Below are 26,374 nucleotides of genomic sequence, written 5' to 3'. Positions count from 1 at the left end.
CTATAATGTCTATAGATATTGCCAAGTTCCCTGCCTCATCATTGTGCCTGTTCACGTTTTCACCAGCAATGTGTGGGAGCCTGTTTTTCCGAAGCCTTTCCAATAAAACATGATCGAACTTTTGAATTGTTCTAATTTCACTGCTGCAACATGGTTCCGTGTCACTTCTTCCATTTTTCTTAAAACATAGACCTTCAAATACCTTTTCATGTGTTTCTGTGAGCCATCAGTTCATTCTTCTTGGCTATTTTTCTGTAGCTATCGATATTATTATTGCATTCTTGAGACTCTTGACATATTGGGAAGCTAATCCTTCCGCTATCATGGCAGGTATTTTTTTCTTGTTTTGTTTAAGGTTTTGTTGTCCATGTAGCGGGTTGTTGTTGTTGTTGTTGCTTGGGATGTAGTAGAATTTAGGTGTTTTTTCTTTTGTGGCTTCTGAAGCTTGAATCATACTTGAAAAGTCTTCTTCTACCCAGTGCCATGCAGCAATTACCACAAGTTTTCTTGTTATATTTTTATGGTTTAATTATGCCTGTTTATCCTTTACCATGTTGGAAGTTCCTCGTGTTGTAAAGTGAGCGATATGGATGCAACTTTATTTTCCTAATGAGCAGATAATTGCCACAAGCCAGTCTTGTTTTTCTTTTTTAATTTATTTTGAGAGGGAAAGCGAGTGGGAGAAAAGAGAGAGAGGAGACAGAGAGCCCCAAGAGGCTCCACACTGTCTGCGCAGAGCTGGACACGGGCCTCGATCCCATGAACCGTGAGATCATGACCTTAGCCCAAACCAAGAGTCATTCGCTTAACTGACTGAGCCACCCAGGCACCCCACCTGTCTCGTTTCTCCATCCCCTTTTGAGACGCCGCCTTCATCACATACACTTCCCACACAGATAGGGATCCATTTCCGACATATCGGAAAGACTTTCCTGTCTGTTCCATCCGTCTGTCAATGTTCTGATACCACACCATTAATTAGCATCTGTCTCCCTCTCCTAAATGATTCTGGAATACCAATCCCAGTGTGTGGGGCTTTCTTCTTCTACACCAAGCAATTCTCCAACACCAGCTGGGTGTCCTGCAATTCAACTCAAGTCTGACACTGTCTGTCCGGAGACGGCATCAGGCCCCACAGACTGAAGACTGGGTCCCACAAGTCTGCCTGTACCCCACTTCAGACACCCCTGGGTCACCTGTGCTCCCAGCACATGATCCCCTCTCCATGGGTTCAGTTCACTTGCTGGAGTGGGTCGGAGAAGTAAGAAACACTTTACTCACTGGATCACCGGTCTATTATAAAAGGACAGAACTCAGAAATAGCCAGATGGGAGAGCTGCCCTGAGTGACGACCGGGGAGAGGACGTAGAGCCTCCATACGTCCCCAGGGCACCACTAACCCCCACATCTCTGCGTTCACCAACCCGGATGCTCTTCGAACCCCATCCTTTTGGGTTTTTCCACAAGCTTTATTATGTAAGCACATGTGATTTAATCATTGGCCACATGTGCCAATGAGATCATCTAACCTGAGCCGAGATCAAGAGTTGGACTCTTAATGGACTGAGCCACCCAGACGCCCCATGTGTCTATTTATTTAATTTTGTATCTATTAATTTCCTGCAGTTTCTTCCTTGTTTATAATGCATTCCTTAATTGACTTCACTTCATTTCAAGGAATTCATCAAGCCATCTGCAGATAGTCACGGTCAGACTTGGTCTCTAATTTTTGCCTCTAATTTCTTCCGCTTACCTGGTTGCACTGACTGGAGCCTGCCATCGCTGTCCGATCGCTGTTACGTATATGTATATTTCATAGCAGTGACGGTGGGTATCTGTGGCTCATATGGTTATGCTTGTGTGAATAATGAAGGCAGACATGCTGGTATGACAGACTGCTGACAATACCAGCTTCTTCTGAACACATACTTACTTTTCAGTGCTTCTGCATGATTCATCCCCAAAAGCTAAACTACCACAAGAAGATTGAATTTATTTTCGTATTTTTTACTAGTAAAACTCATTCACATTATCTTGGCAGGTATGAACCACTTTGAGGTTTCCCTCCCACCCCCATTTCGATTACTGTGGGCGCGATGAATCTAAGCAGATAAGAACAGTCAAATATTCTGGACCCATGGTCACATCCACCTGCACGGCCTCCTCTAGGGGTATTCTCCTGGGGTGCCGTGGACCCTGAATCTATATAAACACGTGTACTTTGGGTGACCCCAGTTGCTGAGGATTTTAAGTTTCACACATAATAACGATTCGGAAACTTCATGCTGAAAATAAAGAAAAGATACAAATGAATGCCTTATAAAGAAGGCCATCTCAAAGAATCCCAAGGAATGCTGATCTAATGGAGAATTTGGGTGCTTTCTTTCCTTCCTAAATAGTATTTTATGAGACACCAGTCTAATGGATGGGAAAACAAGTTCTTATAAGTACAGTGCTCATAAGGAGGACAAGAGGGGAGGAGATAATGTGGTGGCCTGGACATCAGATGCCTCTGCCCACCCCGTGTGGGAGCAGGGAGACACACGGCTAAATAATCAACTAGGAAACTTCACAGGCTCATTCGTTTCTAACACATACATTGTTTTCAGCTTAGATTATTTCAGTGTTGGCCAAGAAACACCATACACAACACACTTATTTTTACATGGTAGGCAATGACATCTAAGTCTTCCTGTGGCTAATGAGAAATAATGAAAATATATTTCATATGCCTTAATGGCTTTCAGGGTGTTTTTATCTTAATAGGTGACATTTTCCCCCGCTGAGTTAGGAAGACAGGTTTCACTCACATTGTGTGATACAAAATATTTATTCTCTCTTCCTGCGTTCCAGTCTGCCTACGACCATCTCCATCCCCTTCACCCAATGGGAAATGACATAGTATCAAGGGAGCCCAATAGGTAAGAGAAGGACTGAGAAAATAATCATAGTAAAAAAAAAAAAGTGGTAGCAAATAAGGAAGAATCTGGCTTAGAACACGCTCTGGTATTGCCTGGTATTTGCATTAAAATCCAAGTAGGACTTGGAGCTACAAAGTAGAGTTCAACTAAGCCTTCCTTAGCTCATGCTTTTGTCATGATTATCCTCTCACAACACTTTGCATTGACAAGCCCACAAACCCAACCCAGGGATAGAGTTCCTCACACCCTATCTTTTCCTGGGGCTCTCATTACCTGGAGCTCGAATGTTTGAATGGTGGTTCCTGTCTTGTTATACACAAACTGACCTAGGAAAATTTCTTCTCCCTCACAGTGTTTCAGGACGCCCTGTGAAAGGAAGAACAGACATGGGGGGGTGGGGGCTGTCATGAATGGATGCTCAGTTGAATAAACAGGCTGTTGTCTGTTCAAGTAGTGACAATTTACGAGATCCATGTGGGTATCTACCAGGGCACGGTGCTGTGCTAGGCACCAGTGCTGCCCTCTAAACCCAAAAGGTGTTGAACTTGGGGGCTAGTGAAGCAAGAGACAGGTTGACCACAGGGCTGACTGGATGGATAGATAAGTAGATCAATCGATAGAATGATCAATTGATCAATAGATAGATGGTAGATGCATAGACAGATGATAGATAGACTGATCAATAGGTAAATCATGGATAAGTAGAAGATAGATGATCGACAAATCAATAGATGATAAATAAATATCATCTATCTATAGGTAGATAGATCAACCAAAAGGTAGATAATAGATAAGCAGATGATAGATGGTAGATAGATAAATAGATGATAGACGGAGACACGACACCAGAGCAAATCCCAGCATTAAGCTCCGAGCTAATAATTGAATTTGCACTTGGCCTACTTTGAGTAAAATAAACACAAAATGAGTCCCCTATGCTGACCCAGTGTTTTCCAAAATGAGAGAAATTTAATCCAATTGCCAGGCTTAGACAACCCAAGTAACTCCAAAAAGTAAGATTTTGTCGATTGAAAGGAAATGTTATTTGTATGCTATTTCCCTTGGACTTTTTCCTTCCTTTTCTCCCCTTCAAAATGGAAGTTTGAGAAGAGACAGACTGGCGGAAATTAATTTTGTGAATCTAAACTTCATCATTAGTTTCCCCAAATCATGACAACACAATACACAAAGAGTTCGTTAGTTCAGCTATTTTATAATGAAAATATTAATAATAACTTTATCATAATTTTTTAAACATAAAATTTATAAGTGTAAACACTATACCCAACATGGGATTCGAACCCACAACCTCGAGATCAGGATTGGTACGCTCCCACTGACTGAGCCAGCCAGGCACCGCATTATAATTTTATTAAAAGAATTAGCTACAGCACAAGTAAACAATGCAGCCACAATTATATGTACATACAACTCAAACCTTATACATAGCTGACCCTAGAACAGGGGTTCAACCATGCGGATCCACATATACATGGATATTTTTGATAAATACAGTACAGAACTGTATTTTCTCTTCCTTATGACTTTCTATTTTTTTTAATGTTTATTTATTTTTGAGAGAGAGAGAGCGAGCAAGCAGGGAAGGATCAGAGAGAGGAGGAAAGACAATCTGAAGTGGCTCTGGTCTGACAGCAGAGACTCTGACCCAGGGCTCAAAGTCACAAGCCATGAGATCATGACCTGAGCTGAAGTCAGACCCTCAACTGACTGAGCCCCCCATGTGCCCCCATTATGACTTTCTTAATAACATTTTCTCTTCTCCAGCTCCCTTTATTGGAGGCATACAGCATATACTATATATAACATACAAACTATGTGTTCACTGTTTATGTTATCGGTAAGACTTCTGGTCAACCGTAGGCTGTTGGCAGGTAAGTTTTCGGGTGGTTAGACATCACTGCTGGGCAAAGGGTGCCAGCTGTGGTTTCTTTATCCTGTCAAGAGAGGTGTGTGAGTTTTATTGCCACCTCCTTTATCACTGCTTTAATTTCACTGCCTCATAAATGTGCTGATAGAAGAGAAAAATGATGAGAAGTGGTTTTTATCGCCTGTAGGGCTACCCATAATTCCTCTGTAATGAGTGACCGAGTGTGCCTCTCTGAGGTGGGGTTCGGATCCGATCAAATCCAACCTGTGTCAGCTGCAGGTGTCAGCAGGCAACTCTTGTGGGTGGTGGCAGGGCCTGCGTCAAAAGGGAGCAGCTTCCTTTCTGTCTTGTAGCCCCAGAATCATGGCATTTATAGACATTCCAGTGGTGCAGAAAGCAGGCTGAGCTCGCATGTTTTAACTGCGAGTCCTCTGCCAGATGGGGTCACCAGGGAGTTGGAGAAGGCATTAACTGGGCACCTAGGGGCTTAGCATCTTTTGGCTCAAGTCATGATCTCACAGTTTGTGAGTTTGAGCCCCACATCTGATAGCACAGAGCCCACTTCAGATCCTCTGTCCCCCTCTCTCTCTGCCCCTGACCCACTCACTCTTTCTCTCTTTCTTAAAAATAAACAAAGTTAAAAAAATTTTTTTAAGGCTATAAAAAAATGGCGTAAACCAACAAGGAACACCTGGGAGCAGACACTAAGACAAAAAGTCTGGAGATAGCCAACTGGTGACTGGTGTGGCAGCCTGGAGGTACTGTCATTGCAAGTGCCCAGAAAGGGCAGAGACAGGGCCACAGGGAGGGGGCGGGGCAGGGGACTGCAGTGGGGAAGGGGGGACCATGCACCTGTTTTCCCAGCATGTGGTTGACCACGCTGAAATCTCCACGCAACAAGGTTGTGGGATTCCTTGAGAGTCAACCTAACCCTGCATCACACTGGAGGTTCTGGAAGAGCCCAAGGAGACCATCCACCCAAGAAGCTCACTGTTGCTAAGTACCGGCAAGGGTGCAGAGTGTTGAGCTAGGTTTTCACCCTTTGTCTCTGAAATGCAACAGACAAGCGTCACCAGCCACGAGAGAAAAACCCCTTTCAACAAATAGAAAAGTGGTGTTGGGATGAAGACAGGAAGGAACAGAAGAAAATACAGCAGAACTAAAATAAATTCCATGAACACCTTCCGAAACCAAAGATCCCACATCCATGAAGGAAGACATTTAGACTCTAAAGACAGGAGTTATTTACAGGAAAAAAAAAAAGTCTTAGAATAATCAGAACAGCAGAAATGAAGAATTCAACATATGGGTTAAGATATAAGTTGATAAAATCTTTCAGAAGGTGAAGCAAAAAACAAAGAAGGAGAATTGGAGAGAAAATATATTTTTTAAATAATAAGTGATTACGTTGAATCGCCAGGATGCAGAAATGAAGTTCCTGCAGATCGGAGAAGAGGGGACCGAGTGGCCCAGAAGGACATCTTTAAAAAGTAAAATAAAGAAGAAACTTGGAAACTATCTGACATGAAAGAACGTAACAGCAGGATTTTGACACTTCGGAAAAAGAAGTAATGAATGTTTTTGTGATAAGAATATAGAAAAGTAAGCAAATTATTTTTTTAAGTTTATTTATTTTGAAAGAGAGTGAGCAGGGAAGGGGCAGAGAGAGAGAGAATCGCAAGCAGGCTCCACACAATCAGTGCAGAGCTCAGCATGGGGCTCGATCCCATGAACCTCCAGATCATGACCTGAGCTGTAACCCAGAATTGGATGCTTCACCAACTGAGCCACCCAGGCGCCCCAAGCAAAGTAAATTAAAACTAGACATTTGTTGTCCTCGGGAACATCAAAACTCTTACACAAAGAAAGTCATCTTCAAATACACGATATGACTCAACTGAGAACATCACTGACCCAGTCACAGTGAAAACACTGCATACCGATTGAAAGTAAGAGACACCGTGTAGCAGCATCTTGAACATGAAATGAAGGTTTACCATGTGATCTAGGAATTCCATTTCTCAGTGTAGGTCCAAGTGAAAAGAAAATCAATGTCACACGAAGACAAACATCCCCAGCAGCGTTATTCATCACAGTCAAAAAAGTGGAAGCAATCCAAATGCCCAACATCTGACGAATGGATACATAAAACGTGGTCTATCCACCCAGTGAAGTAGTTCGTATTCAACAATTGAAAAAATAAAGTACTGACATGTTATAACACAGGTGATCCTTGAAAACATGTTCCCAAGTGAAAGGAACCATTCGCGAAGGACCACGTATTCCACAATTCCATTTATGTGAATGAAATGTCCAGAATGAGTAGAGTCCTGTAGAGTCCTACAGAGACCACGTAGGTCAGTGGTGGCAGGGAGTGACAGACGGAAGATGAGAGGTGACAGCTCGGAGTGCGAGTTTTCTTTTGGGAGCAACAAAAATGTGCCAGGGGTGCCTGGGTGGCTCAGTTGTTGAGCGTCTGACTCTAGATTTCGGCTCAGGTCATGATCTCACTGTTGGTGAGATCGAGCCCCACATCAGGCTCTGGGCTAACAGTGCAGAGCCTGCTTGGGATTCTCTCTCTCTTTCTTTCTCTCTCTCTCTCTTCCTCTCTGCCTTCTTCCCACTTGTGCTCTCAAAATGAATAAACATTTTTTAAACATGTTCTAAAATTGACTGTGGAGATGGATACTCAACTCTGTGAATATATTACAAGCCACTGAAGTGAACACTTTATATAGTTGAATTGCTCATGTGTGAATTACATCTCAATACACTTGTTGGGTTTTTTTGTTTTTTTGTTTTTTACAAAAAAGTAAGACGTACAAATTTGGGGAGGATGGGAGAGCCATGGAAGAGGCTACTCTTCATTTTTCATCAAAGGATGCCAATAGATTATCAGCAAAACTGAACGATCAAGAAGTAAAAGTAGGGGCACCTGGCAGACTCAGTGGGTGGCGAGTGTGACTCTTGATTTGGGGCTTGGTGATTTCAAGCCCCACATTAGGTGTAGAGATTACTTAAAAAAAAAAGGTGGGGCACCTGGGTGGCTCAGTCAGTTACGTGTCCAACTTCGGCTCAGGTCATGATCTTGCAGTTTGTGGGTTCAAGCCCTGTGTCAGGCTCTGTGCTGACAGCCAGCTCAGAGCCTGGAGCCTGTTTCGGATTCTGTGTCTCCCCTCTCTCTCTGACCCTCCCCTGCTCACGCTGTCTCTCTCTCTCAGAAATAAATAAAAAACATTTTTTTAAAAAAAGGTAATTTAGGGGCACCTAGGTGGCTCAGTCTGTTAACACATCTGATTTCAGCTCAGGTCATGATTTCGCAGTTCATGAGATCAAGCTCTGTATCAGGCTCTGTGCTGACAGTGCGGAGACTGCTTGGGATTCTCTTTCCCCCCACTTGTGCTTTATCTCTCTCTGAAAATAAATAAGTAAACTTAAAAAAAAAAAAGAAGTGATAGTAAAAGCAGATATGAAGGCAAGTATCTAAAGGAGTGGCTAAAATTGTTGCAGACAGAAGCTTCCAGAGAGTAGAAACCTGGGGTGGGAGCCCTGATGCAAGAAAAAAAGTGCTGAATTATAAGCATATGAGAATGTTGATTTTTAAATTGTGTGCAGATAGCTTAGACAAAAGTAAAAAAATAGAATTGAGTAATAGAAAGTATCTGGTCCAACCCTCTCGTTGTCGATGGAGAGCAGAGGTCCAGGGAATAAGTAACTCACAGTGATAAAAAACGGTTCCTGGCCACCCCCTCCAATCATAATCCACTCTGAACACAGATTTTGACTGCCTCTCACATAGACGGAAAATTCCTTGGGTGCACTGAAGATGTTTCCTGAGGGAGACACTATCTCGGAGATGTGCTCCATGGTAACAGCAGTGGGTGTGATCTTCCTGGCAAGCTTGATCAGGGCGTGACCCTGGGAACCTGGGAAGGCCCAGCACTTTCCAGGGTGGACATCCGGCTGGAAAGAAAACGTAGAGTTAAATCTCTTGTCTGGTTGTATAAATCCACCACTGCAATATTGGTCAGCAAATCACTATTGACCACAGATCCCGCTTATGCCTGTGACATGCGTCGGACAGGACGCACGTCACATGGGAAAACTGCCAGTATACCTGTGGGTTTGGTTGTTCTTCCGGAGCACATTATGTTTATATCAAACGAAACCCTTTATTTCAGGATTATATATTATATGATTACATAATTTATGATATTTTCTTTTGTTACTCTAATTAGACTGTGCACTGCAGCTAGCTGGCATGAGTGGTGGCGGTGTGCTGGTGGGAAAGGCAGTGACGATGGTGGTGGTGGTGATGGTGGTGGTGATGGTGGTGGTGGTGTTGGTGGTGTTGGTGGTGTTGGTGGTGATGGTGGTGATGGTGATGATGGTGTTGGTGTTGGTGGTGATGGTGGTGGTGGTGGTGATGGTGGTGGTGGTGGTGATGGTGGTGGTGGTGGTGATGGTGGTGGTGGTGGTGATGGTGGTGGTGGTGGTGATGGTGGTGGTGGTGGTGATGGTGGTGGTGGTGGTGATGGTGGTGGTGGTGGTGATGGTGGTGGTGGTGGTGATGGTGGTGGTGGTGGTGATGGTGGTGGTGGTGGTGATGGTGGTGGTGGTGGTGATGGTGGTGGTGGTGGTGATGGTGGTGGTGGTGGTGATGGTGGTGGTGGTGGTGATGGTGGTGGTGGTGGTGATGGTGGTGGTGGTGGTGATGGTGGTGGTGGTGGTGATGGTGGTGGTGGTGGTGATGGTGGTGGTGGTGGTGATGGTGGTGGTGGTGGTGATGGTGGTGGTGGTGGTGATGGTGGTGGTGGTGGTGATGGTGGTGGTGGTGGTGATGGTGGTGGTGGTGGTGATGGTGGTGGTGGTGGTGATGGTGGTGGTGGTGGTGATGGTGGTGGTGGTGGTGATGGTGGTGGTGGTGGTGATGGTGGTGGTGGTGGTGATGGTGGTGGTGGTGGTGATGGTGGTGGTGGTGGTGATGGTGGTGGTGGTGGTGATGGTGGTGGTGGTGGTGATGGTGGTGGTGGTGGTGATGGTGGTGGTGGTGGTGATGGTGGTGGTGGTGGTGATGGTGGTGGTGGTGGTGATGGTGGTGGTGGTGGTGATGGTGGTGGTGGTGGTGATGGTGGTGGTGGTGGTGGTGGTGATGGTGGTGGTGGCGATGATGGTGGTGGTGGTGGTGGTGGAGACGGAGACAGTGGTAGTTGTAAGACAGAAAAATGATGTCTACCATTTTCTAGATCTAGAGTCTGAAATGAGATCCTTACAATGGCTCCTGAAGGTCTTCCTACCTTGGAAACTGACTTTAGGTTTGTAAATTGTGGTTAAGAAGAATCCTACCATCATCTGTTGATGTCTGTCCAGAGCCTTTCAAATTGAGCTCAAATGTTAGTGGAGATCTTATTTGGAAATTTCTCCTGTTACAACTGGACTTTGTAAGAATGCGTTGGCCTGAGCAGCGTGTAGCATGGCACTGGCGCTGAGGGGACAGGCGCCTTGAGCAGGTGTTTGTTCAAAGACTGAAGCTTTCAGTGAAAAGGGTGGTGGGGCACAGAATCAACTGAAGGAAAACACATGGAAAGTGTGTGTCCTATTTACAAAGTTAAATCAGCTAGTCTACTGATCTTAAAATAATGAAAAATAATAATTAATAAATCATAATTTACTGCTTATACAATAAGAAATAATTGATATAGTCAGATGACTATTGGAATGCAAGGAGATGGGTTCAGGTTCTGTGAAAAGTTCAGAGTGGCCTCCGTTTGGATGTTAATATTTTCATGATAAATAACAGATTCCTCTGAGTCTAGCTTTTACCTGAAGAATAATGTCTGGGGGCATTTCATAGGTTAAGAATTTGATTCCATGCCAATAAAGTTTTGCTTTATTATTTTTGTAACTTTCAGAGGTCCCAGCTTCAATGATGGAGGCCCCTAAAAAGAAAAAATNAAAGAGGGGGGTACAGAGAGAGAGACTCCCAAGCAGGTCCCAAGTCGACAGGACAGAGCCCAATACTGGGCTCGATACCATGAACCACAAACCACGAGATCATAACCTGAAGTGAAATAAAGAGTCAGACGGCTAACCAACTGAGCCACCCAGGCGCCCATCATTTATATATATACATATATATATATTTGTTTATATTTATATTTACATTTATGTATGTATTTAGAAATGTATATATATATTTAGAAATAACACTCTTTAATGCTTATTTATTTATTTTTGAGAGAGGGAGACAGAATCCCCATCAGGTACCACACTGTCAGCACAGGGCTCGAACACACGAACCATGAGATCATGACTTGAGATGAAACCAAGAGTCGGAAGCTTAACCACCTGAGCCACCCAGGTGCCTCCTGTCATTTGTATTTTAATAATGTTGTTAGAAAAGTATTCCCAGGCAAATTACAAGTAAGTTAAGGTTCACACTCGGGAAGGGGCCGGGAAAGTATGACTTCCCGCTCTCATTACTGCTGAGATGTTCCAACTTTGAGAAATCCATATGTGTTCCCTGTGGTTTCACAAAATTTCTAAAACTGGTATTAACTGAATTCCAGAGCAGTCGATTCAGAGGTGGAAATAATTATGTGCATTTGTGTTTATTACCTAAACAGGCATATGGACCCTCATATTGTCACAGGTCATGTGATGAGACTTTATGTCAGCCCAGTCTATTCAAGACACAAAAAGCATAAAATCCAACAATGTCGTAAATGTATCAACAAGTTATATTCATAAGAGCAATTCTACAGAGTCACTGAGCTTTAACTTTAACTGAAGAAATACAAAAATCTCCTTACCAAGTGTTATCCTGTCAGGTTATTTCATTTTAGAAGCAAAATGTAGTTTAGACACAAGAAATGAAGTCAATGCAAATCGCTTCCTCAAGCTGCATCTGGATATCACAATACATGTTAAAAATGCACGTACGTACCTGACTGAACATCCAATTGCCAGTATTTTTTTTGGAGATGGCAGAATCTGAAATAGTTATTGTGCACCCAAGGTTGCCAGATTTAGCAAGCAAAAATACAAGACTTCCAGTTAAATTTGAATTTCAGGTAAAAAAATAAGCAATTTTTTTTAGTATGAGTATATCCCATACAATATTTGGGAGATACTTAAAAGTTAGTTGCTGTTTGCCTGAAATTCACAGTTAACTGGACATCCATTTTTTTATACTAAGCAGGTTTTCTTTTCTTTTAAGATTTTTAAATTTTATTTATTTTGAGAGAGTGAGAGAGCATGCAAGTGGGGAGGAGCAGAGAGAGAAAAAGAGAGAGAGAGAGAATCCCAGGCAGGCTCTGAGACATCTTCACAGAGCCCGACATGGGGTTCGATCTCATAAACTGTGAGATCATGACCTGAGCCAAAACTAAGAGTCAGATGCTTAACCAACTGAGCCACAAAGGCACCCTTGAAGCAGGTTTTCTTGATCAAGTTTTTTAAGATTTGAATTTTAATTAATTTCTACACCCAACAAGGGGCTTGAACTCACAACTCTGAGATCTCACAACCCCAAGATCAAACGTCACTCTACTGACTGAGCCAGCCAGGTGCCCCAGGTATATGTAGGGTTTTTTAAGCAGGTATATGTATTCACTTTTTCACTGACTGATTTTTAAATTTCTAATCAGCTTTATTGAGATAAAACTCACATACTATGTTATTCACCTATTTAAAGAGTACAATTGGGTGGCTTTTAGAATATTCAGAGTTGTACAACCATGACCACAATCAATATTACAACATTTTCAATCAGGGTGGCTCAGTTGGTTGAGCTCCCAACTCTTAATTTTGGCTCAGCTCAAGATCTCACAGTTCGTGAGATTGAGCCCCGTGTCAGGTTTTTTGCTGAGAGCACAGAGCCTGCTTGGGATTCTCTCCCTCTCTCTCTGTCCCTCTTCTGCCCCCAAAATAAAGAAATCAACATTTTAAAAAAGAAATCTTTTTTGAACTTAGTCACAAGGATCTTTCTTCTAGACGTTTTACAGCTTTAAACTTTACGTTTAGGTTAGTGGCCCATTTTGAGTTAATTTTTGTAAGGTGTTAAGTGGTGAGTCAAGGTTTGTTTGCCGAAAATGTCTCACTTCCCCAGCACCATTGACTTGCCTTTTCTCCTTTGTCGAAAATCAACTCACCCTCTATGTGAAGGACTATGACTTCACCAAGACCACACTCTCTTAATTACTGTAGCTTTGTAATAAGCCTTAACATCAGAGAGTGTTAATCCTCATACTTGGTTCTTTGTTTTCTTTTTTTTAATATTTATTTTGAGAGAGAGAGAGAGAGCACAAGTGGGAGAAGTGCAGAGAGAGAGAAAGAGAGAGAGTCAGAGGATCTGAAGCATGCTCTGAGCTGACAGCAGAGAGCCCCATGCAGGGCTTGAACTCACAAACCGTGAGATCATGACCTGAGCTGAAGTTGGATGCCCAACGGACTGAGCCTCCCAGGTGCCCCTGTTCTTCCTTTTCAAAACTGTTTTGGGTATTCTAGTTCCTCTGTGATTCCACATACATTTTAGAAACAGCTGATAGATTTCTGTGGACAATTCTGGTGGGATTGAGTCAATAGACCAGTTAGTGACAATTGCCATCTTAACTGTATTGACCCTTCGAATCCATGCACACCTGTAACTCACCCCTACGAGGGTCGCTTTTCTGGGTTTTTCATTGCCCTCCACAATATGCCTGCTTTTGTTTACTTTTCATCAGACTGTGGTAGTTGCTTTTTATATCTTGTCCAAATCTTGTCGTCGTGTGTAATCAGTTGGGGCAGGGGGATGGGAAGCTGGTGTGGGCCCTCTCCGTCTTGGCCCAACCAGAAGCTGGTATCGTGTCTCATGGTCACATTTATTGAGAAACCATAACCGTTTTCTGCTTGTCATTGTTCTACGTGGGTCATGCCTGGCCTTACACTTGTCATCATGAAGTTTTCAAAATGGAAGCCATAAATACATTCAATAGAGAAGAAAGAAAGCAATACTGAAAAAAAAAAAAAAAGGATTCCATAGTTCACCTTCCCACACTTCAGGGAATTCCGATTCAGGCCAAGTCTAGTCTCTTGCTGTCTTTTTGAACACACTCGCACGCGCGTGTACACACACACACACACACACACACACACACCCGTATAATCATTCTGGTCCAAATGCTGTCAACTTCACACAGGATACAAATTTATTGCCCCAGTATAAATCTGGCTTTGTCAGTTGGTAAATATCAGTGTGCCTGCGAGTGCTTTGTATTTTCTGCCTCTTTCTCTCTTTCCGCATTATTCACTGAACACATCCTTTATGGACTATCACAGACAGGTAGAGAATATCAAGGTCCATGTTTCATAGTCTAAGCACGTAGGAATGAATTTTAATTGGAAGACATTTAGAGCACATCCAGTCTTTCACCACGATCATTTAATCACGAATAGTGCTTTTAGATTAGTCGTTAGCAGTCATTGTAGGTTCTAAAGTATAAAATGTTATAGCGATTGTGTCACCTGTACTATTGTCTGCATCCTCGACCTCACTGTGACATGTCAGCTTCCCTCGTGGTCCTGGACGCATGCTAATGAAGACGCGCCCCTTTGCTGTCTCCGAGATTTGCACCCAGAAGACAATCAACTGCAACCTTGGCTATTCTCTTCCTCATTGTTTGGATTTGCTCATTTTTCCTCCTTCTCAAGTTACTGGACAGATAACTATGTTTTCTTAATAAAAGCATATGGAGAATTGAGACACTTGGGAATCGTGAAATTTTTCCAGTTTTTACTCACCTGCTGACTTGAGGGCATAGTCAGCCCTCTGGACTTGGTCTTCTCTGAACTTTTTAAGGATGTAATTCACCAAGTTTGACATTTCCTGTACAAATATTAAAAAGGGGTTTCTTTTAGCAATCGCAGCCAACTGCTTGAGTTTTGACAACTCCCTCTGTCGATCTGGACCTACGTGCCATCATCTGCAAAATAATAACAGTGCTGCACACATCCGGGCACTTCCCACAGATTTCTAACCACCTTCACGGCTCTGTGGGATTGCCACCCCCCTGGGCAGCTGACGCATCCAGACACCCTCCAAGTCCCAGCAAGCTTGGACCGAAGGCCCCTTTGCAAGCCCCGAGACCACCTGTCATGCTCTGCAGGGAGGCAGTCCCACGAGGTTGTGTGTGTGACATGCTGTGATCCTACCCCCCCCCAATCATTCATGTCTCCTATAGAAACAAAGACTTGAACAGTCTGTAGGTATTTGGGAATCATGGCAGTTTACACAGAGCACATGACTGCTTGTTAGAAAGTACCCATCCTTAGAGTTAAAAGTAGGTTCTTGGTTAAGCAAGAAGACTCTTGAATTCGGCTCAGTTCATGATCTCACAGGTCATGGAATCGAGCCCTATGTCCAGCTCTGTGATCATAACACAGAGCTGGCTTGGGATTCTTTCTCCCTCTCTCTTCCCATCCCCTGTTCTCTTTCTCTCTCTCAAAATAAATAAACTTAAAAAAAATATTGGCTTCATAAGGACATTCTGATCTCAGAGAGCAGAAGCCCCACCCTTCAAGGTGTAACTGACATAAGCCCTGGCCATGACAAAATAAGGTCTAGAACGCAGTAGGTGTCAGGGCAAGCCGTCCGTGTGCCTCAGAAAGTAGACATCTTTCTTTCTCTCTCCCTCTCTCTCCGCCCCTCCCGTGTTTGCGCTGTCTCTCAAAATAAATAAATAAATAAACTTAAAAATATACGTTTAAAAATGGGGCCACCAGGGGGCTCAGTCAGTTGATTGTCCAACTCTTGACTTTGGCTCAGGTCATGATGTCACAGTACGTGAGTTTGAGCCCTGTGTCATGCTCTGTGCTGACAGCGTGCAGCCTGCCTGGTTTTCTCTCTCTCTCTCTCTGCTCCTTTTTACTCATGCTCTCCTTCTCTTTCTAAAATAAATAAACTTGAAAACTGTATAATATTTCTATTCACAGACCTAAATCAGGCCCACTTGACCTTATCAGCATCCGACATGGGGCTCCACCCCACCAACTATGACATCATGACCTGAGCTGAAATCGAGAGCCAGACGCTAACTGACTGAACCCCTGGGGCGCCCCTGAAATATTTTGCTCTCTAAGTACTTGTGTATAGACCTCCAGAAGCTGCCATTTCTGAATGACCTTCTGTTTGTTTTACTGGAAAATAAATCAGAACCAGTTATTTATCTTGGCGGGAAGTCACTCATATGGCAACACCATCTTCTCTGGGACACAGCAGCGATGAAAAGCTGGGTGTCCCAGGCAAGCTTTCCTGAGGTCGCTGCTGCCGGGGAGAAGGTCAGGGAGCAGGACGCAAGTCACCTCACAGCCAGCACTCCACTTTTCCGTGCCGAGAATCCACAGTGTGACCCTCCAAGCCCCCTCACCTCGTCGCTGGTGCCCATGGGGTCCTGGTCCCCACCTCCGTCAGCGTCCACGCTGTGGTTGTGCAGACCATCCCGTGTGTCTCTAACCAGTGCCTTCAGGACATCTATTTCTTCACTTAAAAACAGAATTTCTTGGAAGTTATTCTCCAAAGTCTGGCTTTCTTTCCTGTAAACGGAGACCCCTGATGTAAAGGGCGGGAGTGGGGGGCTTCCCGTCCTCAGCTGGGCTGCGGGTGGGGAGCCGAGAGGAAGAGGTGATGAGACTTTCTGTTGTAGCAGAGACCAAGTCTTGAGAGCAAGCTCAGGGACGCCCGTTTGTCTAAAGCACCACCTCTCACTACCGATGAAGGGCAAGGACACTCGGGAACCTTCTGGAGGGCGGCTCTACACAGGGAGCTGGGGATCATCCAACCCTGCATGTCCCTCCCTCGGGGCTCTGCCTGCCCGCATTTGGGCTCTCTCTCTCTCTCTCAAAATAAACCAACTTTTTAAAAAAGAATGACCCACAGAAGTGGGAATAATTTTAATTTTACAGTTTTACAAAAGCATTCCACTGCTCGAGTCCCACTGGAAAGCCCCACGTGGTGGAAAATCTCACTCAATTTATTTTATTTTATGTTTTTTAAATATATTTTATTTATTTCTAGGAGAGAGAGAGAGAGACAGCGTGAGCAGGGGAGGGTCAGAGAGAGAGGGAGACACAGACTCCGAAATAGGCTCTAGGCTCTGAGCTGGCAGTCAGCACAGAGCCCGACGCGGGGCTCGAACCCACGAACCGCGAGATCACGACCTAAGCGAAAGTCAGACGCTTAACCGACTGAGCCCCCCAGGCGCCCCTCACTCACTTTAAAAGCTCCAGTTGCTCCTTTGGCATTTGAAGTCTGGCCTGGAAAAATCCAAACAAACAAACAAGCAAACCGAAATCAGTCCCAAACCTGCCTGTCCAAGTAGAGTCCGTTGTCTTATTCGTAAAGCGGGGGGGAAGTCACACCTGCACCCCGACGTACACGCATGACAGGTGGGACGCTGGGTGTCCTCCGAGACACCTGCGTCCCTTCCAGCCTTTCCCGTGAATGGTCACGTTCGGGGGAGATGATCTGAAAGTGAGGAGTCTGTCGTCCGGGCCTCCGAGGGGCTGTCCCTGAGGACACGGAGGCAGGAGGCCTGGGGGGCGAGAAAGAGGCAGGGAGGGGGCAGAGTGAGGAGGCGGCGGGAGGGCGGGGGCGGAGGCCATGCTGCGGCCTCAGGCTGGCCTTGTCAGCGGTGAGGGCACCCCCTTCTACAGGAGGGACGCGGTCATCGGTCATCGGTCGTTGCAGGATTCCATTAGCAGTAGCCTCAGGAGAAGCGTGGACATCCCTCTAGGCTGACAGGTGTCTGAACAGGACCATCCCCTGCTTGCACGGGTGACGCCCAGAATGGCCAGGGCTCGCCCGCAGGGCCCGGGGGAGGCGTCCCCGGAGAGGTGGGCACGGCCACGGGGAAAGCAGGCCTCCGTGCGGGCCGCAGCGCACCCAGCCTCTCTGCCTGGGCGCCGGGTCCTCTGGGTCCCCAGCCGCTCGGCCGCGTGACTTCCAGGACCTCCTACGAGTGGCTGCAACCCCAGTAGCCTCCAACGGTAGAGAGGCGCTCTCTTGACCTCGGAGGCAAGAAGTCAGATGAAGGTGCCGCAGGGCCGTTCTTCCCTCTGACGCCGGGCAGGAGTGACCTTCTGCCTCCTGTTCCCTCTGAGGTCTGGTGGCTCCTGGTCCCCCGGCGCGGGGCTGCTGCGCCCAGTCTCTTCCCGGCACCCAGACCTTTTCCGCCAGGTGCCTCTTCGAGTCAAGGAAGCGTCCACAGCAAAGTGGAGGCTGGGATGTGCAGGGCATGGTCAAGGGCAGTGTAACTGACCACAGAGGCCTCTCTGAGGAGCGGACGCTGGGCTGAGCTGGGAAGTCAGACAGGAGACTCCCCTGCAAGATCTGGGGCAGAACACTGCAGGCAAAGTCCTTCTCCAGAGAAACAGAATTTCTTCCTCTTTTTCCTCTTAACACCTTCAACTGATTGGGTGCGGCCCACCCACGTAATGGAGGATCATTTGCTTCTACTGAAAGCCTCTCAGTTTCATGTTAATTGCATCCAAAAAACCACCTTCACAGCCCCATCTAGACTAGTGTTTGGCCACACATCTGGGCACATATCCTGGTGAAGTTGGCCCATAGAATCAGCCATCGAAACAGGAGCTCACCCCAAATTGACACTAACCTGTGGCCTCTGTTGGCCATGCTGAATTCTCATCTCTGTTCTCTTGATGATGACCTGACTATCTGGCCCCAGCTCCTATGGGCCGGGGTCCTGGTCTTTTTTTTTTTTTTTTAATGTTTATTATTTATTTTTGAGACAGAGAGACAGAGTGTGAGCAGGGGAGCGGCAGAGAGAGAGGGAGACAGAATGTGAAGCAGGCTTCAGGCTCTGACCTGTCAGCACAGAGCTCAATGCAGGGCTCGAACCCACCAACTGTGAGATCATGACCTGAGCCGAAGCCAGAAGCTTAACCCACTGAGCACCCCCAGGTGCCCATGGGGACCAGGGGTCCTGGTCTTTGATGTGAGCACCCTCAGGCTGGCCTTCCTTGGGGGGTTTCCTTGTGCTCTTCTTTCATCCAGGCTCCAGCACCCACTATACACACATCCTCAGTGTACGCAGAGAGGTAGCTTCCGTGCAACTGGGAGCGATTCCAGGTTTCAGCCTGTGACCTGCCCAGGGACCGACCCTCACAGGCTTGCAATGCAGTGGGGACCCAACAGCACCGTCTCCCTGTGTAGGGACCCCACACGACCACACTGGACTCCAGTGGCTTGCTGGCTGAGCTGGGAAACGGGACCTCCAGGAAAGTGGCCGCGAAGTCAGGTGCAAGGTCACTGACAGGGTGGTGTCCATCCATTGGTCTGGCTTTCCTTCCGCGGAGCCGTGGCTGACGCGGCACCTGCCATTCTTCTCTGCTCTGGTCTTTGGAGGCTGGTGCGCGGGGTGGGCAAGACCTGGTCTGGAATGCCGGGGAGGCCGAGGCGGTGGGCCAGAGAGGGGACACCGGTGTCTGGCCTCAGTCTGAGCCCGCTGCGCTCAACCTGGCTTTGGGACAAAGGGGAGCGTCGGGCAGTTGTCAACACTATTGGCCATTTTCTATGCGCTGGGGCTTCTCCTGAGCTGTCTGAGTTCAGGTGTCATAACAGAACACCCTGGACACTGGAAGTTTGAGAACAATGGACACTGATTTCTCACAATCCTGGAGGCTGGGCATCTGAGTTCAAGGCCGGCTGACTGAGTGTCTGGTGAGAACTGCTTCCTGGTTCTTGGTCAGCGTCTCCTTACTGTGTCCTCACATGGTGGAATGAGAGTTGGGGAGCTGTCTGGGGTCTCTTCCATAGGAGCATGTGAGGTTCCCCCCCATGACCTCACCCAAAGTCCCCTCCTCCACACATCTGGGGCTTGGGTACCAACTGGGGTGACAAGACATCCAGTCTGACATTCTGACCCGGCACCCCAAATTAACACCCTTTGCGCGTGCAAAATACGTCCATTGTGTCCCAATAGCCTCCAAAGTCTTAGCTCATTCCAGCCAACTGAAAAGTCTAAAGGTCTAGGTGAGACCCTAGAAGCAGACTCCCCTCTGGCTGTGAGGCTGTGGGATCAAACGCGTTCTATGCAGAACACAGTGACAGGACAGGCACAGGATAGTCACTGTCACCGGATTACGGAGAAAAAGGGCGGACAAAAGTTCGCAATCCTTCAGTCTATGGCAAGAGCTTGCAGGGCTCAGAGTCTGGGGAGAATTTGTAGGGTTTTAGCCAGAAAGCCACTTAATAGAACGCTGATCCCTATGTTACTTCTATTAGATAGTCCCATGCAAAACACATGGTATCTTTGTTGGCATGTGAATATCCAATGGGGGCGTATGAAGTTTGAAACGAGTGACATACACAATGACTTAACACAACATCACCTGGTAATTAGAAAGTCTTGAACTGTATTCTGCCATTATAGCATAAATGTGACTGGATCTCTGAGGAAACTCTGTTTCTTGAAGCCATATGTGATTCCCAAGCCCTGTTAAGGAAAATACCAGCTCCGATTAAAGAGTCTGTCTGCAAACATTTATGATGCTTTGCATGTATCTATAGGGATTTCTCTGAGCACAAAGGATACATACAATGTGAAAAAGAATATTGGGGGCTCCTGGGTGGGTCAGTCGCTTCAGCGTCCAGCTCTTCATTTGGGCTCAGGTCATGATCTCACAGCTCATGAAATCGAGCCCTGAGTCCGGCTCTGTGCTGAAAGTAAGGAGCCTGCTTGCGATTCTCTTTCCCTCTCTCATTGCCCCTCCCTTGCTCGTGTGTGTGTGCTCTCTCTCTCTCACGCACACACAAATAAATAAACATTTTATTTTTATTAAATGGTTTTTTTTTTTTTTAAATTTCTAGGAGAGAGACAGCGTGAGCAGGGGAGGGTCAGAGAGAGAGGGAGTCACAGACCGAAACAGGCTCCAGGCTCTGAGCCGGCAGTCAGCACAGAGCCCGACGCGGGGCTCGACCCCACGAACCGCGAGATCATGACCTAAGCGAAAGTCGGACGCTTAACCGACTAAGCCACCCAGGCGCCCCAATAAATAAACATTTTAAAAAATATAAAGAATATCAGATACTTGGGTGAGAGTATGGAAAGTGGCAATATTGGGTGCTTAACAAAACCAATTCTCCATAGAAATGCTCAGATACTGGCAAAGATGAACAGAACCAATCATTTTTGGACTCCAAAATCTAATCCCAAACTTAATGCAACCAGGGGACTGGANGTTTCTGGTAGGCTGTGATATCTGCTAAAAGATTTAAGGACACAAACTGGCCTCGCCCACCTGGACGAGGGACGGTGAAGGGGGCATATGCAGACAGACCCCAAAGCATGGGAGGGAGAAGTGAGAGGAGGGAGTCTTTTGTGGGAATAAGGGCTTGGAAGGGAAAAGGGAATGCGCTGTGCATGCCCAGTGCTGGATGCATGCTTGGGAGAGATTGCAGAGACAATCCCACATAGGAGAGATTGCAGAGACGATCCCAGGCTTGCACCTCAGGGTGGCCCTGTGGGCTCTGTGTGAGCAGGAGGTGACGGCTAAGGCAGAGGTGGGGGGGTCAGTAGAGCCCTGAGAGAGTGCCCCAGCTTAGCCCTGCGACAGTGCTCCAGCTTACAGCCACAGGATCAAGGCCCGGGGGATACATCTCATGCTATCTCTCAATGACTCTGGGAAATGTGTCAGGGCGCTCGTTGGCCCCTGAGATACCAAACAGTGACCATCACTAAGCCGATGGCTATGACCCTCAACAAGGAATAACAGCAATCCCTGGGAAGGGGGCAAGTCTCACTTCCTGAGTCACCACATTACAATTCTGAGGAGCGCTTGGGTGGCTTAGTCAGTTGAATGTCCAACTCGACTTCAGCTCAGGTCATGACTTCACAGTTCGAGAGTTCGAGCCCCATCAGGCTCTGTGCTGATAGCCTGGAACCTGCTTGGGATTGTCTCTCTCTCCCTCTCTCTCTGCCCCTTCCTTGATATTGGGTGTGCAAGAACTCTCTCTGTCTCTGTGTCTCAAAACAAATAAATAAACTTAAAAAATAAAAATAATAAAATATTGAAATGCCCAGTTTCCAACACAAAACTACAGGGCACATAAAGAAACAGGCAAGTCCGGCCTTAATGGGAAAAAAATGACCGAAGCCATCTCTGATAGCCAAGTAGCTATCAATTTATGCTGTATTGCCATGGATTTAGAACATTAGGTGTAATCTCCATGGTAACCACTAAGAAAGTATCTAAAAAATGTACACAAAATGAAATGAGGATCAAAACAGTATAGTACGGGGTGCCTGGGTGGCTCAGTCTGTTAAGCGTCCAACTCCTGATCTCACAGCTCAAGTCTTGATCTCAGGGTCGAGCTCAAACCTCATGTTGGGATCTGTGCTGGATGTGAAGCCTACTTAATACACACACACACACACACACACACACACACACACACACCAGTCCACTACAAAAAATCAATTAAACGCAGAAGGCAATAACGGATGAAATGAGGAACAGGAAAGGTATAAGATACAGAGAAAAAACTATGAAAATGGTTGAGGTCCTCCCTTATCAGTAATTACTTTACATGTAAATGGATTAAACTCTCCAGTCAAAAGTCAGAGATTGGCAAAACAGATTTAAAAACATGATCCAACGCTATACTGCTTACAAGAGATTCATTCTACAACCCAAACTGAAAACTATAAAATATTGCTAGAAGAAATTAACAAACATATAAATAAGTGGAAAGACAACCATGTTCTTGGATCAGAACACTTCCTATTGTTAAGGGGTGCCTGGGGGAGCTCAGTCAGTTGAGTATCCAACTCTTGGTTTCAGCTCAGGCCATGATCTCACAGTTCGTGGGTTTGAGACACATGTGGGGAGGGTCAGAGAGAGAGGGAGTCACAGACCGAAACAGGCTCCAGGCTCTGAGCTGGCAGTCAGCACAGAGCCCGACGCGGGGCTCGAACCCACGAACCGCGAGATCATGACCTAAGCGAAAGTCGGACGCTTAACCGACTAAGCCACCCAGGCACCCCAGAACACTTCCTATTGTTAAGGGGTGCCTGGGGGAGCTCAGTCAGTTGAGTATCCAACTCTTGGTTTCAGCTCAGGCCATGATCTCACAGTTCGTGGGTTTGAGACACATGTCGGGCTCTGAGCTGACAGCATGGAGCCTGCTTGGGATTCTCTCTCTCTGTCTGCCCCTCCCCTGCTCAAGCTCTCTCTCTCTGAAAAAGACACTATGTAAAAGGCAAAAGGACAATTTAGAGAATGAAGGGAAATATTTGCAAGCCATATATCTGAGAAGGGTCTAGTATCCAGAATATATAAAGAACACTTACAACTCAACAACCAAGGGGCAAAGAACCCAATCACAAAATTGGCCAAGGACCTGAGTAGACATCTCTCCGAAGAAGATGTATGGATGGCAAAGAAGCACATGAAAAGGCATCATTAGTCATTAAGGAAATAGAAACCAAAACTACAGTGAGTCAGCACTTTACGTCCATGAGGATGGCTTTGCTCCAGAAACCGGAGAACACCAGTGTGGGTGAGGATGTGGGAGGGGCAGGACCGCCATGCCCCCCAGTGGCACCACCTGCTGTAGAAAACAGTTAGGCAGTGACTCCCTAGCAAGTTACCTGGATGCAAACATCCTCAAACAAGGATCCGGATAAGGACACGTGCACATGTGTTCAGAGCAGCACTGCTCACAACAGCTAGAAGGTGACACAATCCTGGCCCACTAATAGTGACTAGACTGCCGTCTATCCCCAGGAGGGAATATGATTCAGCCACAAAAAGGAATGAAATACTGACATGTCCACAACGTGGATGAACCTCAAAAACAGGTTTAATGACAGAAGCCAGACAGAAAGGTCACACATTGTGCGATTCTGTTTCTATTCAGAACGCATAAATCCATGGACACAGAAAGCAGAGTGGTGTTGCCGGGGCCAGGGTGGGAAAATGGGGGGCAGGTGATTATTGGGCATGGGGTTTCCTTTTGGGGTGATGAAAATGTCCACAAACTAGGGGTGGTGGCCGCACAGCCCTGAGAGCGTCCCTGAACTACTCGCATTGCGATGGTTAATTTCACTTCCGGAGGATTTCACCTCCATTAAGAGAAAGAGAACCCGGGTCGGCTAAGTCCCAGAAACCACTTACAACTGTGGTGTCTAAAGCGCGTCTGGCCCGATTGTGGGCTAGCTGCAAGGCTGCCATGGGGGAAATCCAAAGCAGCAGCTGGATTTCAATGCGTGGATTTCGATCTCAAAGGATGTCACAAGAATGTGGGGTACGATTTCCCAGATGTGGAAAACCCTGAGCACAGATATCTCTGCTGCCCGCACTGAGCACTGGTGACACATCCCTGCGCGTGGTCTGGGGTAGTGCCTGGGGAAATGTCACCCACACCCCACGGCAACGAGGTGGGGACGGCCAGCTGAGGGAACGGCTCCAGGGCAGCAGTGATGGGGACAAGACAGCTGAAAGCGACAAAGCTTCCAGGGTGTGGTTTCCAGAAGAACCAGAACATTCAGGGTCTAGTCTAGAGGTCTCCGGGGAGCTGGGCAGGGCACAGCGGGTGCACGGGGATGCAACCAAGAGAAGGAGCTTGGACCTCGGGCAGGTGCAACGTCAGGACAGCCCAGCTGTCCAGGAAGCCACATGCAATGATGACAAAATGGCACCCAGCATCCTGCCATGTTGTAGGATAGCAATCCCGGCAATGACTGGGTTGGAGCCTTGATTTTCTGGTGCTTCAGGTTGTCCATCTAAGAGCAATTTTCCAGTGCTCTGGGGTTGTCACATGTGAGAGCCTCGGTTTGAAAGCTGCACACCGCACGTTCGGCCATTTCTTCGATCCTGGGATGAGGGCAGTCTTCGTTGCACGTTTATCGGTGGCATTTACGTACTTCCAGGGCTTTCTTTGGCATTTCCTTACAAACACGAGTCATTCCATGGAGGACACCCTCCTCCTCCTCCCCCCCGTCCCCCGCCCCGTCCCCGGAAACATCCTGGCTTTCAGGATGGTTGCTTAGTGAGACTTACCTATAAGAAGAAGAGTCACTACGGACATCGTGCTTATGATGATCTTCCGTGACTGGCTTAACCTAGAAAGGAGAAAAGCAAACAGAACTTGTCGGTAGAGCACCGTTAATCTGTAATTCGAACTCGAAACTAATCACAACAACCAAGGCCACAAAGGTGCTTGTTCTAGGTTGAGTCTTGCTAATTAATTCATTTCCTAATCCGATCTCAGGAATTGAGGGGTAACGAATTTCCAGGATGGTATATCCACATACTGGAACAGACATCCACGTCCCTCACTTTCACACACATTACGGTTACACCGGTTTTTCCATCTTGTGTACATCCAGGCCTTTCCATGTGTCTAGATGCTAATACAGAAGAAAGCAGAAAGGGTTATCCGTGTCATCTGGACGTAGAAGGAGAAAAGGTTAGAGTCCAATTTTGTGGAAAGGAGGTATTAAGCGAAAGAAATGTGACAATTAACAACTGTCTGACTGGGGTTCCTGGGTGGGTCAGCCGGCTAGGCATCCTACTTCGGTTCAGGTCATGATCTCATGGTTCCTGAGTTTGAGCCCCCTGTAGGGCTCTGTGCTGCCAGCTCGGAGCCTGGAGCCTGGAGCCTGGAGCCTGCTTTGGATTCTGTGTCTCGCTCTCTCTCTCCTCTTCCCCTGCTCAGGCTCTGAGCCAAGATCAAGAGTCAAATGCACTGAGCCACCTGGGAGCCCCTGGTTCATCCTTTTAAAGCGACAGCTTCTTGTTCACAATCCTCATCCCCAGTTGGCTGTAACAAATCAAAGTACTCTTGACGTAGCACGAATACAGCATCCCACAGGAAGTCCCGTGATCGAGAGAAACCTACAGAGGAGACCGTTTGGAAATTACTTTCTCTGAAAAGGAGAAGTGCTTTGCTGGGTTATTTTCCAAGTAAACAGAGCACGCCTGGTACATGGGATGTCGAACGTAAGACCTCATGGGGTTGCCTGGGTGGCTCAGTCGGTTGAGCGTCCGACTTCGGCTCAGGTCACGATCTCACGGTTCATGAATTCGAGCCCCACGTTGAGCTCTGTGCTGACAGCTCGGAGCCTGGAGCTGCTTCAGATTCTGTGTCTCCCTCTCTCTCTGACCCTCCCCTGCTCGCTCGCTCTCTCTCTCTCTCAGAAATAAATAAAACATTAATAATTTTTTCTAAAAAAATTTAAAAAAAAAACGTAAGACCTCGTGGAAATGGTTCTGCGAAGGGACATACCCATTGGAGTCAGGGTCTCTGTGCTCGGGGAGCACACCGCTGAGTCTACCGTGGCCGCTGCCTTCTTCAGAATGACCTCTAAAAATCCTGGCCCCCCTTCTCAGCTTTGGTCTTCCGCTCATTTCCCCCCACGAGGTAGCAAGGAGCCGGGAGAAGGAAGGATGGCATTCACTTGCTCTTTTCTATTTTACGGAAAGCATGACTCTCTCTGGAGAGGGTTTTGCTTTCGTTTTCCTGTCTTACGTCTCTGCTCTTTCTCCTTGGAGGGGGAAACTG

The 26,374-nt window shown here is 46.6% G+C and overlaps 1 protein-coding gene across 2 annotated transcripts; it reads right to left on the bottom strand.

Moving 5' to 3' along the window:
- Window positions 1-1,991: 1,991 nt before the first annotated feature.
- SUN3 (Sad1 and UNC84 domain containing 3) lies at window positions 1,992-26,374 on the bottom strand. 2 transcript variants are annotated; one of them, XM_077781114.1, is made up of 10 exons: window positions 26,099-26,374; window positions 24,871-24,932; window positions 20,200-20,303; window positions 17,063-17,103; window positions 16,218-16,383; window positions 14,593-14,677; window positions 10,633-10,748; window positions 8,530-8,772; window positions 3,195-3,287; window positions 1,992-2,285 (listed from the first exon to the last, which is right to left on the bottom strand). In XM_077781114.1, exons 1-10 carry the CDS (start codon window positions 26,218-26,220, stop codon window positions 2,166-2,168), a joined length of 1,152 nt encoding a protein of 383 aa, XP_077637240.1. In that variant the 5' UTR covers window positions 26,221-26,374; the 3' UTR covers window positions 1,992-2,165. The 2 variants fall into 2 exon arrangements, with proteins under 2 accessions (XP_077637240.1, XP_077637241.1); XM_077781115.1 differs by having other exon boundaries at window positions 8,605-8,772.

This window comes from Crocuta crocuta, unplaced genomic scaffold (assembly GCF_008692635.1).
Source record: "Crocuta crocuta isolate KB4526 unplaced genomic scaffold, BGI_CrCroc_1.0 scaffold108, whole genome shotgun sequence".
NCBI lineage: Eukaryota > Metazoa > Chordata > Mammalia > Carnivora > Hyaenidae > Crocuta > Crocuta crocuta.
This window is presented reverse-complemented; position numbering and strand designations above follow the sequence as displayed.

Coding starts and splice junctions, on each gene's coding strand:
- SUN3 (XM_077781114.1), bottom strand. CDS start 26,220: ATGAGCGGAAGACCAAAGCTGAGAAGGGGGGCCAGGATTTTTAGAGGT. Junction 17,104..20,199: donor CAAGACTTTCTAATTACCAG/GTGATGTTGTGT, acceptor GGATTTTTCCAG/GCCAGACTTCAAATGCCAAA. Junction 8,773..10,632: donor CCCCAGACATTATTCTTCAG/GTAAAAGCTAGA, acceptor TTTTCTTTCCAG/CCGGATGTCCACCCTGGAAA.